Source organism: Nansenia antarctica (assembly GCF_963989245.1).
Source record: "Nansenia antarctica genome assembly, chromosome: 16".
NCBI classification, from domain to species: domain Eukaryota; kingdom Metazoa; phylum Chordata; class Actinopteri; order Argentiniformes; family Microstomatidae; genus Nansenia; species Nansenia antarctica.
In genome coordinates this window covers 15,572,317-15,584,605 of record NC_137686.1, presented here as the reverse complement: position 1 = coordinate 15,584,605, position 12,289 = coordinate 15,572,317, and the positions used below count along the sequence as shown (strand labels likewise).

The window sequence follows — 12,289 nt, the reverse complement described above, 5'->3', positions numbered from 1 at the left end:
TGCAAATGCGGTCTAAGTGGTTTGCTCTTCAAAGTACATCGGGGTCATGTGGAGATAGGCGTATCGATTCATCGATCTGTGTTTTTTTTAAGTGCAAAATGCTTTTTACTCTTGTTCTGGGTCAAAGCATTGTAAATCAGGAGCACTATAGGAGGGGTTTCTTTTGTGTGTTTCTACAGGGTATCTATTCATGTCCAGGGATAAGTGGTGGCTGGTGGAGGTAGAAAATATTGGTCTTTGTAATGCATGTGGGCAAATGAGGAAAGGTTTCAAACACACGTGATTGATACCACACGTGTTTGATACCGTTCCTCATCCCATCCCATGCGTTACAACGAGTCCATCCTCCGATATCTACCTCCACCAGCCTCCCCTGACCCTGTGTTATCCCTGTCTTATCCTGTGGGACATGCACTCACTGAATTTTGCATTACTCCCAATAAAACCAACCAGCCAATCAATCAATCAATCAATTCATCCCTTTAACCATCTCTCTCCCCCTCTCCCCCTCTCCCCTCTCCCCCTCTCCAGGTGTCTACCCAGCCCTTGAGGAGAGAGGACTATGAGTGTCCATCCCAGATCCCTAACAGCACCTCAGCACCACCTGTACAGATAGAAGCACATCCAGCTGTTGACCACAGACCACAGCACCATGAGGACTTACCTGCTTACCCTGCTGTGGGTGTTCTCCCTGACCATGACCCTCTCTGTGGAGGCCCTGTCCCTTATCAGGAGGACCGGGGTGAAGATAGGAGGAGTAAAGGCCGCCGGACCAGGGGGAGGGGCAGGAGAGGAGACTGCTGGACTAGGGCGAGAGGGAGGGGGGACCAAGGTGGAGGTGGGAGGAGAGGACACTGCTGGACTAGGGCGAGAGGGAGGGAGGACCAAGGTGGAGGTGGGAGGAGAGGACACTGCTGCACCAGGGGGAAAGGGAGGATGGACTGGGGAGGAGATGGGAGGAGAGGAGACTGCTGGACCAGGGGGTGAGGGAGGGAAGGTACCAGGGGGAGAGCAAGGGAAGAGACCAGGAGGAGAGGGAGGAGAGGGAGAGAAAGAACCGGAAGGCGAGGGAGGGAAGGGACCAGAAGGAAAGAGAGAGAAGCTACTGAGGCGGACTAAGCGAGGTTGGATGTGGAACCAGTTCTTCCTGCAGGAGGAGTACACTGGGAGTGACTACCAGTACATCGGCAAGGTAATTCACACACGTCACCCGCACCAATGTGGGTAGATTTTGATATTATTGGCGGGTAAATCTGACAGTCTTACCAGTCACTTTGGTGGGTAGCCGAATGGGGCGATCTGCAATTATGGTCACCGTTGATTCAGCGTTTGTGACAACTTCCTGCTGCTTCTGGTTCCTCCGGCTGACTCTAACTGCTGTGCGTGTCGATCACTCTGCTCCTGACTTCCACACACACGCATGCACTCACTGAACACTTTATTCGGAAACACCTGTACACCTACATGCATTCATTCATGGTGTAATGGTGTGGGGAATGTTTTCTTGGCACACTTTGGGGCCCATTAATACCAATGAATCATCGCTTGAAAGCCACAGCCTATTTTTCAGTATTGTTGCTGACCATGTGCATTCCTTCATTGCCACAATGGCTAATGGCTGCTTCCAGCATGATAATACACCGTGTCACAAAGCAAAAGTCGTCTCAAACTGGTTTCATTAACATGACAATGAGTTCAGCGTTCTTCACAGTCACCGGATCTGAATAGAACACCTTTGACATGTGGTAGAACGGGAGATTCACAGCTTGAAAGTGCACTTAAATACTCGACAGGAAAATGATGTGATGCAATCATGTCATCATGGACCAGAGTCTCAAAGGAATGTTTCCATCATCTTGTGGAATCAATGCTACAAAGAATTGAGGCTGTTTTGAGAGCAAAGGGAGGCCCTACCCAGTATTAGTATAGTGTTCCTAATAAAGGCAGGCCCTACCCAGTATTAGTATAGTGTTCCTAACAAAGGGAAGCCCTACCCAGTATTAGTATAGTGTTCCAAATAAAGGGAGGCCCTACCCAGTATTAGTATAGTGTTCCTAATAAAGGGAAGCCCTACCCAGAATCACAAGGTTGGCATCTCGCAGCGGTTCGAATCCCGGCTGGCCATGTGTCGAAGTGTCCTTGAGCGAGGCACTGAACCCCTAATTGCTCCAGGGTCGCCTTCAATGGCTCTGATCCCTTGCCTAGACCTAGAGCATAAACACATTTGGTTGTACTTTGTGCGATGAGAAAGCTTGAATCCCTGTCTGGTTGTTTTGGGCCGCAGAGAGACGTTGTAATACAAAGACAATATGAATGTTGTCTGATGGCTCAGACAGGGAGACGTGACTGGATGAAGTCAGTTGAAGTTACAACAGAAGGATATTGGCTGCGTTTGGATGTTGATAATACACCGTGTCACAAAGCAAACATCGTCTCAAACTGGCTTCATGAACATGACAATGAGTTCAGTGTTCTTCAGGGGCCTTCACAGTCACCGGATCTGAATCCAATAGAACACCTTTGACATGTGGTAGAACAGGAGATTCACAGCTTGAAAGTGCACCTGAAAAATCGACCGGAAAGTTGTGTGATGCAATCATGTCATCAATCTCAAAGGAATGTTTCCATCATCTTGTGAAATCAATGCTACAAAGAATTGAGGCTTCTTTTGAGAGCAAAGGGAGGCCCTACCCAGTATTAGTATAGTGTTCCTAATAAAGGGAGGCCCTACCCAGTATTAGTATAGTGTTCCAAATAAAGGGAGGCCCTACCCAGTATTAGTATAGTGTACCTAATAAAGGGAACCCCCACCCAGTATCACAAGGTTGGCATCTCGCAGCGGTTCGAATCCCGGCTGGCCATGTGTCGAAGTGTCCTTGAGCGAGGCACTGAACCCCTAATTGCTCCAGGGTCGCCTTCAATGGCTCTGCTCCCTTGCCTAGAGCGTAAACACATTTGGTTGTACTTTGTGCGATGAGAAAGCTTGAATCCCTGTCTGGTTGTTTTGGGCCGCAGAGAGACGTTGTAATACAAAGACAATATGAATGTTGTCTGATGGCTCAGACAGGGAGACGTGACTGGATGAAGTCAGTTGAAGTTACAGCAGAACGATATTGGCTGCGTTTGGATGTTGCTATCCCAGTGTTTGTGAACTGTATCACAACACCACTACCAGGGCTGGGCGTTCTTTGTTGTGGTGCAACACTATGTGTTTACACTTTCTGTCAGATCCCTGCACAGAATAGATAAGAGCCTAGAATCGTGTGTTTTGTGTGTGTGTGTGTGTGTGTGTGTGTGTGTGTGTGTGTGTGTGCACGTGCATGCGTGTTTGTGTGTGTGTGCGTGTGTGCGTGTGTGCGTGTTTGCGTGTTTGTGTGTGTGTGTGTGTGTGTGTGTTGGCTGTAAAGGACTTGAGGGGTTAGAGAGGAGTGGAGCCTCTGTAGCTTTCGTTTCTCTGTCTCCTAACTCAGTCCCCATACGCCTGTTCGACATCTCCATAACTTCAACTACACATACACGCACACACACACACACACACGCACACACACAGCAGGCCATAGAGAGCGATGATCAAATAAGGTAGGTAGGGCAGAGAGAGAGAAACTTCTCCTGCAACCACCACCAGTACTGCTCCTTTGAGGGATGACCCCCCCCCCCACCAGCCCCGCTCTCTCACATCCACGAGTCAGCCCACAGTACAAAGTCTAGGATCACAGTGAGACGTTGTGTTGCTGTGGGAAAGATGAAGAGGGAGATGATGATCAAAGATGGTGTACAGAAAGGGCAGAGGAAAGAAACCTTGTCTAGACCCACCACTTCCTGCTTGTGTTGAAGTAGGCCCCCGGTCCCCGTCCGTCCTCTCAGACCCGCAGGTACCCTACCCTTGGCTATGGCACACAGTCATAAATAAGAGGATGTCTGGTGGAATTAGATCATCTTGGAGAAAAAGTATTCTGTACCTACCACCAGTCCTAATGGATTATACTGCAGGATGGCTGGGAGGGGAGAGGAGAGGAGGGGAGGGGAGGAGGGGAGGGGAGGGGAGAGGAGAGGAGGGGAGGGGAGGGGAGGGGAGAGGAGAGGAGAGGAGAGGAGAGGAGAGGAGGGGAGAGGAGAGGAGAGGAGAGGAGAGGAGAGGAGAGGAGAGGAGGGGAGGGGAGGGGAGGGGAGGGGAGAGGAGAGGAGAGGAGAGGAGAGGAGAGGAGAGGAGAGGAGAGGAGAGGAGAGGCACTGGTGTACCAACCCCCCCCCCCACACACACACACACACAGACACACACAGACACACGCACACAAACACCCACGCTATGTGTTCTGCCTCCCTTCATCTCTCACCTACGCTCTCCCCTCCCTTCAGCACAGGCAGAGAGTGAGTCAACAGTTCAGTCATACGTGTGACTTTCAAATGACACTTACTTCCCCATGATTGAGTGGCTGACACGTGATTTATATGAGGGACGGGCCGAACTTTGACCTTGCAGGGGTGCCTGAGAGACACTGCTTGTGCACCAGTGAGTGAGAGAAGAGGGAGGAGAGGAGAGGAGAACAGGGGACAGAGGAGTAAGGGAGAGGAGGGCAGGGGAGAGAAGGGAATAGGGTATTTTGATCTTCTGATCCGGCTTGTCACGTGGTCATTTCTATCGCCACTTTGTCATTGATCTCACCATCATGCTGTGTTCTGAATGAGATGTTATCCAACCAGATCTACTCAGCATTCTGTCACACAAGAGACCTGTTTTATGTATAGATTATATGCATATACATATACAAATACATAAATACAATTATACATTAATGTATATACGTACATATACATACAGATACATATACATATACATATACACATACATATATAAATACATATACAAATACATATATAAATACATATATACATATACAAATACATATATGCTATATATATATATATACAACATCTTTATGCCAGGCATTGATTAAATACTCCATATGAATAGAATGATAATGTTGTTTAATGGTTGTCCAGTCCATGGCTCATGGTTTGTTGTGTTCAGACTGAACAGTGAACAGAGGCATTGTGAGGAATAGCGCGGTATATCAGTCATGGAGTAGATATTATTATTATTAATAATAATAATAATAATAATAGTTTGTGTGTGTGTGGGTGTGTGTGTGCACGCGTGCACCTGCGTGTGTGTGTGTGTGTGTGTATTCTCTTATATTCTCCATTCTACAGAGAGACAGAAAAATGACTTGTATTGTCACGTTGTCATACTGTCACTCAGAGCTCTTCCCCCATCAATGATCTTTATCACCCCCTCCAACTGTCACTCACCCATCCTTTCAGATAACTGCCTCCGCCGTCAACTGCCAGCGCTTCAGAACTCCAGAACGCTGCTGTGAATTGAACTGTGAATGAGGCTGGATGTTGTTCAGATCGTGGGAGCGACAGAGTTGCGCCCAGCGCCACTGGCAAATGGCTGCTGGTTCAATAGGACACAGAAATCCTCTCCATGAGTGAGAATAGATTCTACTGTCGGAGGCTGTTGGGGGTTTAAAAACAACATTGAGGCCCGTCCTCCGCCTCCGATTTCTACCTTCCACCAGCCTCCCCTGGCAGAGACTAGTCTCACTGAAGCGCGTCTCGATAGATAGCTAGAGAGAGAGAGAGAGAGAGAGAGAGAGAGAGAGAGAGAGAGAGAGAGAGAGAGAGAGAGAGAGAGAGAGAGAGAGAGAGAGAGAGAGATCCAGACATTACAGCAGCTCAGACCACAAAACAACAACAACAAAATAAAGTGACAATTGTATAATAATAGATAAGAAATACCCAATAAAGCTAGTCCAATAGACATGAATAGAGACAAGCTAACTGGTCGTCTTGACTGTTGTTCTGGTTTCCAGCTCCAGTCAGACAAGGACCGGGGCGACGGCACCCTGAAGTACATCCTCTCCGGAGAAGGAGCCGGAAGCACGTTCGTGATCGACGAGAACAACGGGGACCTCCACGCCACCAGGAAGCTGGACAGAGAGGAGAAGGCCTTCTACCTGCTCAAGGCCACCGTGGTCAACCGCCGCACGGGCGTCAAGATCGAGCCCGAGACGGAGTTCAACGTCAAGCTCCACGACATCAACGACAACGAGCCCATGTTCGCCAAGGAAGTGTACCGGGCCAGTGTCCCTGAGAGGTCCGATATCGGTACGGACATTTTCTCTCCGTCACATGTCTCGATACTTTTGATGAAATATGCAAAACCAATATTACAACGTATAATGTACAACAGTGTGGAATATTACAGTGTTATCTAAATGACTATATAGATAGATAGATAGATAGATAGATAGATAGATAGATAGATGGATACAAATAAAACATAAGGATAGATCAATAGACCAATAAAGATCTGCATTTGAACCATGAACAGTGTTGGCAGTTGATGATAGGTTTGTGTTCATTTTCAGACATGAACATTAAGTGTGTGAAGTATGAAGTGTTTCATCTTCTCTGGTCCCCAGGTACGTCGGTCGTCCAGGTAACAGCCTCGGACGCTGATGACAGCATGTATGGGAACAGTGCCAAGCTGGTGTACAGCATCAGCCAGGGCCACCCCTACTTCAGAGTGGAGCCGGAGACAGGTCAGTCTGTCTGCCTGTCTGTCTGCCTGTCTGCCTGTCTGTCTGTCTGTCTGCCTGTCTGTCTGTCTGTCTGTCTGTCTGCCTGCCTGTCTGCCTGCCTGTCTGTCTGTCTGTCTGCCTGCTTTCCTGCCTGCCTGCCTGCCTGCCTGTCTGTCTGTCTGTCTGTCTGTCTGTCTGTCTGCCTGTCTGCCTGCCTGTCTGTCTGTCTGTCTGCCTGCTTTCCTGCCTGCCTGCCTGCCTGCCTGCCTGCCTGCCTGTCTGTCTGTCTGTCTGTCTGTCTGTTAATCTACAATGAATAGAGAGAGAGAGACAAAGAGAGAGAAAGGGAAGCTCAGGGGAATTATATCCCAGCATTATCCCTCCCCACGCTCTTCCCTGTGCATTATTCCAGAGTAGAGACATGAAGTGTAATCATTCCTAATGGGCTCTCTGGCTCCGCACTGCTCTTTGTTTACCACGACACAGCATCAGAACAGCCCAGACTGGCAGATTACCCAGTAGGCTTAGCAGCGATATGGTTGATCCCAGATGTGACATTGATCACAGATGTGATGATGCCCCCACACCCCCTCTCATCCGTCTCTCTCTCTCTCTCTCTCTCTCTCTCTCTCTGTCTGTCACAGTAGAGGACAGGGGGAGAGAGAGTGTTTGGGGGAGAGAGAGGGAGAGGGAGGGAGAGAGAGAGAGAGAGAGAGAGAGAGAGAGAGGGAGAGAGAGAGAGGGGTAGAGAGAGAGAGGGAGAGAGGTGGGGGAGAGAGAGAGAGGGAGAGAGAGAGGAGAGGGAGAGAGGGGGCTAGAGAGAGAGAGAGAGAGCGAGCAGTGTTGCCAACATGACTTCCTGCTGTGGTGTTGCCTTTTCTCTGTCTGTCCCTGAAAAGAATTAAGAGTATAAAGCCGGATTTTGTACATGTTTTGTCATGTGAGGTACTACAATGAGTTGTTGTGGAGTAAAATTCTTAGGCTTCGGTTCCTGACATTCAATTCAATTCAATTCAATTCAAACAACTGTATTAGTCCCACTAGGGGCAATTAGTCTAGAGCAGCATTTTCACAGAAAAACAGAAAAACGTCTCACCACCATACAATCAATCAACAACAACAACAACAACAACAACAAGTGCACCAGGAGCTCAGAAGAGCTAAGAAGATCATTGGGTATCGTGGGTATGTTATTGGGTAACATCGTCTCGTGTTGTGTGTCTCATATTGTGTTGTTCTGTGTTTTTTCCCTGTGTGATTTCTCCTCAGGCGTGATCCGGACGGCTCTGGGTCCTAACGACATGGACCGGGAGCAGCGGGAGCACTACCAGGTGGTGATCGAGGCCAAGGACATGGCGGGCCAGAGGGGGGGTCTCACCGGGACCACCACCGTCAACATCACCCTGACCGACGTCAACGACAACCCCCCGGTCTTCTCCCAGAGTGAGTGTCAGACTGTGTTAGCCTGCAGAGCCGGAGCCTAGGCAGTGTGAGCTCAACCGCTGGTGTGTGTCGATCAAACCCGGTCTCTCTGTATTCGACTTAGTTAGCCTGCCATGCTAAAAGCCTAGGCATCTTTGCACTCGATCACATTTCCTCCTTTGCTCCTTTTCCTAGATGTGTGCGTTCTATCACCCAGTATCCTTACATTTTCAAAATCACATCAGGATAAGCTAGTATTTTTTAAAAAACTAGTTTGCAGTTTTTCTGTGTAGCAGGCTAATTTACATGCGCACCAACTCCTGGTCTTTGTGTGTAAGTAGCAGATTCCCATTGTAAAGACTATGGTAACCCTGAGGCGGCTCTGATAGTAGGTGAAAACGACACGGCTGTTCTACTGCGAGGCAGTGGAAGCAGGAGCGAAGGGGGTTGATCTGCCATAGAACTGGGTTGTTATCTTGACGGTTGTCATAGTGAGTTTTACAGTTGTCATAGTGGCCTGTCTCATCAGTGGCGCGTCTGCTGCCTTAGGCAGGCGTTGGGCTGCTCAGTGTCCATCTACCACGGGGATCTGATTAACACTGTAATGCTGGATCTACATGATAATCCTGATTAGATGAACAGAGCTCTCTCTATCTCTCTCTCTGTCTCTCTCTCTCTGTCTCTCTCTCATCTCTCTCTATCATTCTCTCTTTCTTTATCAATCTCTCGCTCTCTCTCTTTCTCTCTCTCTCTCTCTCTCTCCCTCTGCTTCCGTCACTCTCGCTGGTGGTGTTAATTGAAAACAAGCCTGCCATGTGTTTGACAGATTGATTCTGGCAATACTACAGTCTACTGGTGAGGTCCCTCCATGTTAGGTGCTAAAGACAGAGGGAGAGAGAGAGAGAGAGAGAGAGAGAGAGAGAGAGAGAGAGAGAGAGAGATAGAGAGAGGGAGGGGGAGAGAGAAGATGGATACCCCGCATCAATCAACCATGCGTGTGCATTGGTTCATTGCCTTCGGTGGAGAGAGAGAGACAGAGAGAGGGAGAGGGAGAGAAAGAGGGAGATTGATAGAGAGAGAGACGAGAGAGAGAGACAGAGAGAGGGAGAGAGAAAGGGACTCGGAGAGAGAGAGAGAGAGTTAGAGGTAGAGAGAGAGAAAGAGTGAGTGGGAGAATGACAGGCTGATGACATAATGATCACACTTCTCCAGCATTCACACTAGCATACAGTACCGCCAACAGTCAAATAATCTGCCTCATTATTGTGTGTGTGTGTGTATGTGTGCGTGCGTGTGTGTGTGTGTGTGCGTGTGTGTGTTCCTCTTCCAGTGACGTACCGGTTCAGCGTCCCAGAGTCCATGCCCCCGGGGACGTCCGTGGGGCGGATCAGAGCCACCGACCGGGACACGGGCGTCAACGCCGAGATGTACTACAGCATCGTCCGCGGCGACGGCCAGGACACGTTCGACATCACCACGGACAAGCTCACGCAGGAGGGCATCATCACCGTGGCCAAGGTGAGAGAGGTCAACGACAGTTTGGCGATGGGAATAGAACAGGCCTTCACTGGCACTCACACACTTACCAGAGTAGCATAATATACTGTATGATATAAATATACAGTACCAGTCAAAAGTTTGGACACACTTCCCCATACAAGTGTGTACAAACTTTTGACTGGTACTGTGTATTCTATGATTCTATTATTATATCATATACTAGCATAGAGATCTCTTGCAGGCACACAGTGTGACAGCTGTGGATGCGGTGAGTCTGTAAGGTGGTACTCCTGCGTTATTCCGAGGTGTTTGCTGTGACTCGTGTGGCTTGCTGCCTACCATGTCAAGCAGATGGTTAATTAATTTTCACCTCCACCAGAGGTGACTAATCATATGAAATAAATTAGCTGCCATGTTCTTAACCTATGGTGTGTGTGTGTGTGTGTCTGTGTGCATGTGTGTATGTGCATGCGTGCATACGTGCGTGTGTGTGTGTGTGTCTGCGTGTGCCTCCTTGCATGTGTGTGTGCGTGTGTCTGTGTGTGTGTGCGTGTGTGTGTGCGTGTGTGTGTGTGTGTGTGTGTGTGCGTGTGCGTGTGCGCAGCCGCTGGACTTCGAGACGAGGCACTCGTACACGGTGGAGGTCCAGGTGCAGAACACACACCTGGACGCCCGCTTCCTGTCCATGGGCACCAAGGACACGGCCACGGTGAAGGTGGGCGTGGAGGACGTGGACGAGCCTCCTCTGTTCCAGAGGGCCAGCTACGTGATGGAGGCCAAGGAGGACGCGCCCGTGGGGACCGCCATCGGGGCCGTGACCGCCGTGGACCCCGACGCACACCGCAGCCCTGTCAAGTAGGAGCAACACCACACACACACACCCACACATCTGTTACTCTGGTTGACTCGTTTCACCTGTGTGTGTGTGTGTGTGTGTGTGTGTGTGTCTCATCCTGTGCCTGTGGTTCCAGGTACTCTATAGACCAGCGTTTCTCAACCGGGGTGCCGCGGCACACTGGGGAGCCGCCTGGCGTCTTCAGGGGTGCCGCCAGATAATTCTATATTCTGACGTTTATATGAATGAATGAATAAATCTATAAATACATATATATATCAATAAATACAATACATCATCAAAATATGTCTCGCGTACCCCTTTCCCATGTCACAATGTCAATACCGGGTTCAGCGTAATGTCAGTGTATCTGCGTAGCCTGCATTGATTTTTCATTTACCGCACACATTTCGAGAGCAATGAACAAGCAAACAAGCAGCTTGAATGCATGAAACTGTCAAACGAAGCGATGGTCCCGAGCAAACTGAAAAGACACCTGACAACAAATCATCCATCACAAGCTAGCAAGGATGCTGAATATTTTGTTCAGATGAAAAGTCACCATAGCCGTCAAGAACAGGTAATGATGAAGTGCGCCAAAGTTTCAGAGAAAGCATTGGAGGCTAGTTACCTCGTAGCCCAAATTGTTGATACGGCAAAGAAGCCACACACTATAGCCGAGCCCGTAATATTGCCAGAGTATATTGAAAAGGAGGATTAAGTTGAAAGAAGTGTGTCAGTATTTGGCTGCTATGACGGGCAGTGCCACGGGTTTCATCAGTACATATTCTATATAATATATATATAATGTATATATAACACTACCTGCCAGAATAGGACGCTTGTGTGCGTCTTCCCAGGCGCAGGAGATGTTTCCATAAAAGTGAAGCGAATTTTGAAATGGGAATCATGAAATGCGGAGCGTTGCCATTAACTTGGTTGGAACAAATAAGCTAGATAGGCTCCGTAAAACGTAATTTCATCAGTATTTACAGGTATATAACACACACCGCACAACAGCGGAGAGAAATGCGCTACAGAGAGTCGTGAGAACAGCACAGAAGATCACCGGCGCCCCCCTCCCCTCTCTGGAAGAGCTGTACAACACACGCTGTCTCAGGAAGGCCTCCAAGATCTCCAGGGACCCGACCCACCCTGGGCACGTACACTTTACCAGGCTGCCCTCGAAAAGGCGATTCAGGACCCTGGCCGCTAAGACAAACAGACTGAAGAACAGCTTCTACCACTGGGCCGTCCAGGCCCTGAACACAGCAAAGACCTAAGTTCTGGGCCCTGGACAGTCTGGACGGATTGTATGGCAGCTGCTGGACTGAAAAAATCAGGTGTAGTGCTGAGGCACAAACATGTACATTTCAAGCCTGCAAACTGTGACACTTTAAATAACGTGAAACAATACTATTGTGCAATATGACAACCCTAGTCGTCTATCTGTACAGTATAGTACAGTGGATTGTGTACATAGCCTTTATTTATGTAAACCAGCTCCTTCCCTTCTTGTGATTTTTTTAAAAGTTTATTTTTTTTCCCTTTCCTAACACCAGGGGAGCCACCCCTCCTAAATTTCGTTGTTTGGTACCTGTACTGTAGCAATGACAATAAAGTCCATTCATTCATATATAGTTTGATGTAAAGAACTCTTCCAACTGCAATGCAAAAAACACATACGAAATCTAGGCTAGTACAATGAAGGTTTATACATTTTAACAGTGTGGTGTGCATCTCCAGCAGTGCGATATAAACATACTATCTGTAGACTCTCCGCTCAGGGTTGCCAGATGGAATTGACCATTTCGAGGCTAACCAGTCTGAACCACTAAATCCACCAAAAACAAGCCCACCTGGCAACCCTGTCTCCGCTGCTTCAGACTCTTCCACTTGTTGCGCAAAACGGGCCAGTGTTTGTCAAATCCTTTGTTGGGCATCT

The 12,289-nt window shown here is 48.6% G+C and overlaps 1 protein-coding gene across 1 annotated transcript in view; it reads left to right on the top strand.

The window, feature by feature from the left end:
* Nucleotides 1–1,082: 1,082 nt before the first annotated feature.
* Nucleotides 1,083–12,289, top strand: part of cdh6 (cadherin 6) — a gene marked incomplete at its 3' end in the record, with an annotated part of 17,584 nt that continues 6,377 nt past the window's right edge. Inside the window, exons 1-6 of the mRNA XM_080546515.1 lie at nt 1,083–1,192; nt 5,877–6,171; nt 6,489–6,608; nt 7,857–8,030; nt 9,340–9,527; nt 10,114–10,364. Of these exons, the coding sequence (XP_080402641.1) occupies nt 1,130–1,192; nt 5,877–6,171; nt 6,489–6,608; nt 7,857–8,030; nt 9,340–9,527; nt 10,114–10,364 (1,091 nt within the window). The 5' untranslated portion in view covers nt 1,083–1,129. The remainder of the gene's footprint in view (nt 1,193–5,876; nt 6,172–6,488; nt 6,609–7,856; nt 8,031–9,339; nt 9,528–10,113; nt 10,365–12,289) is intronic.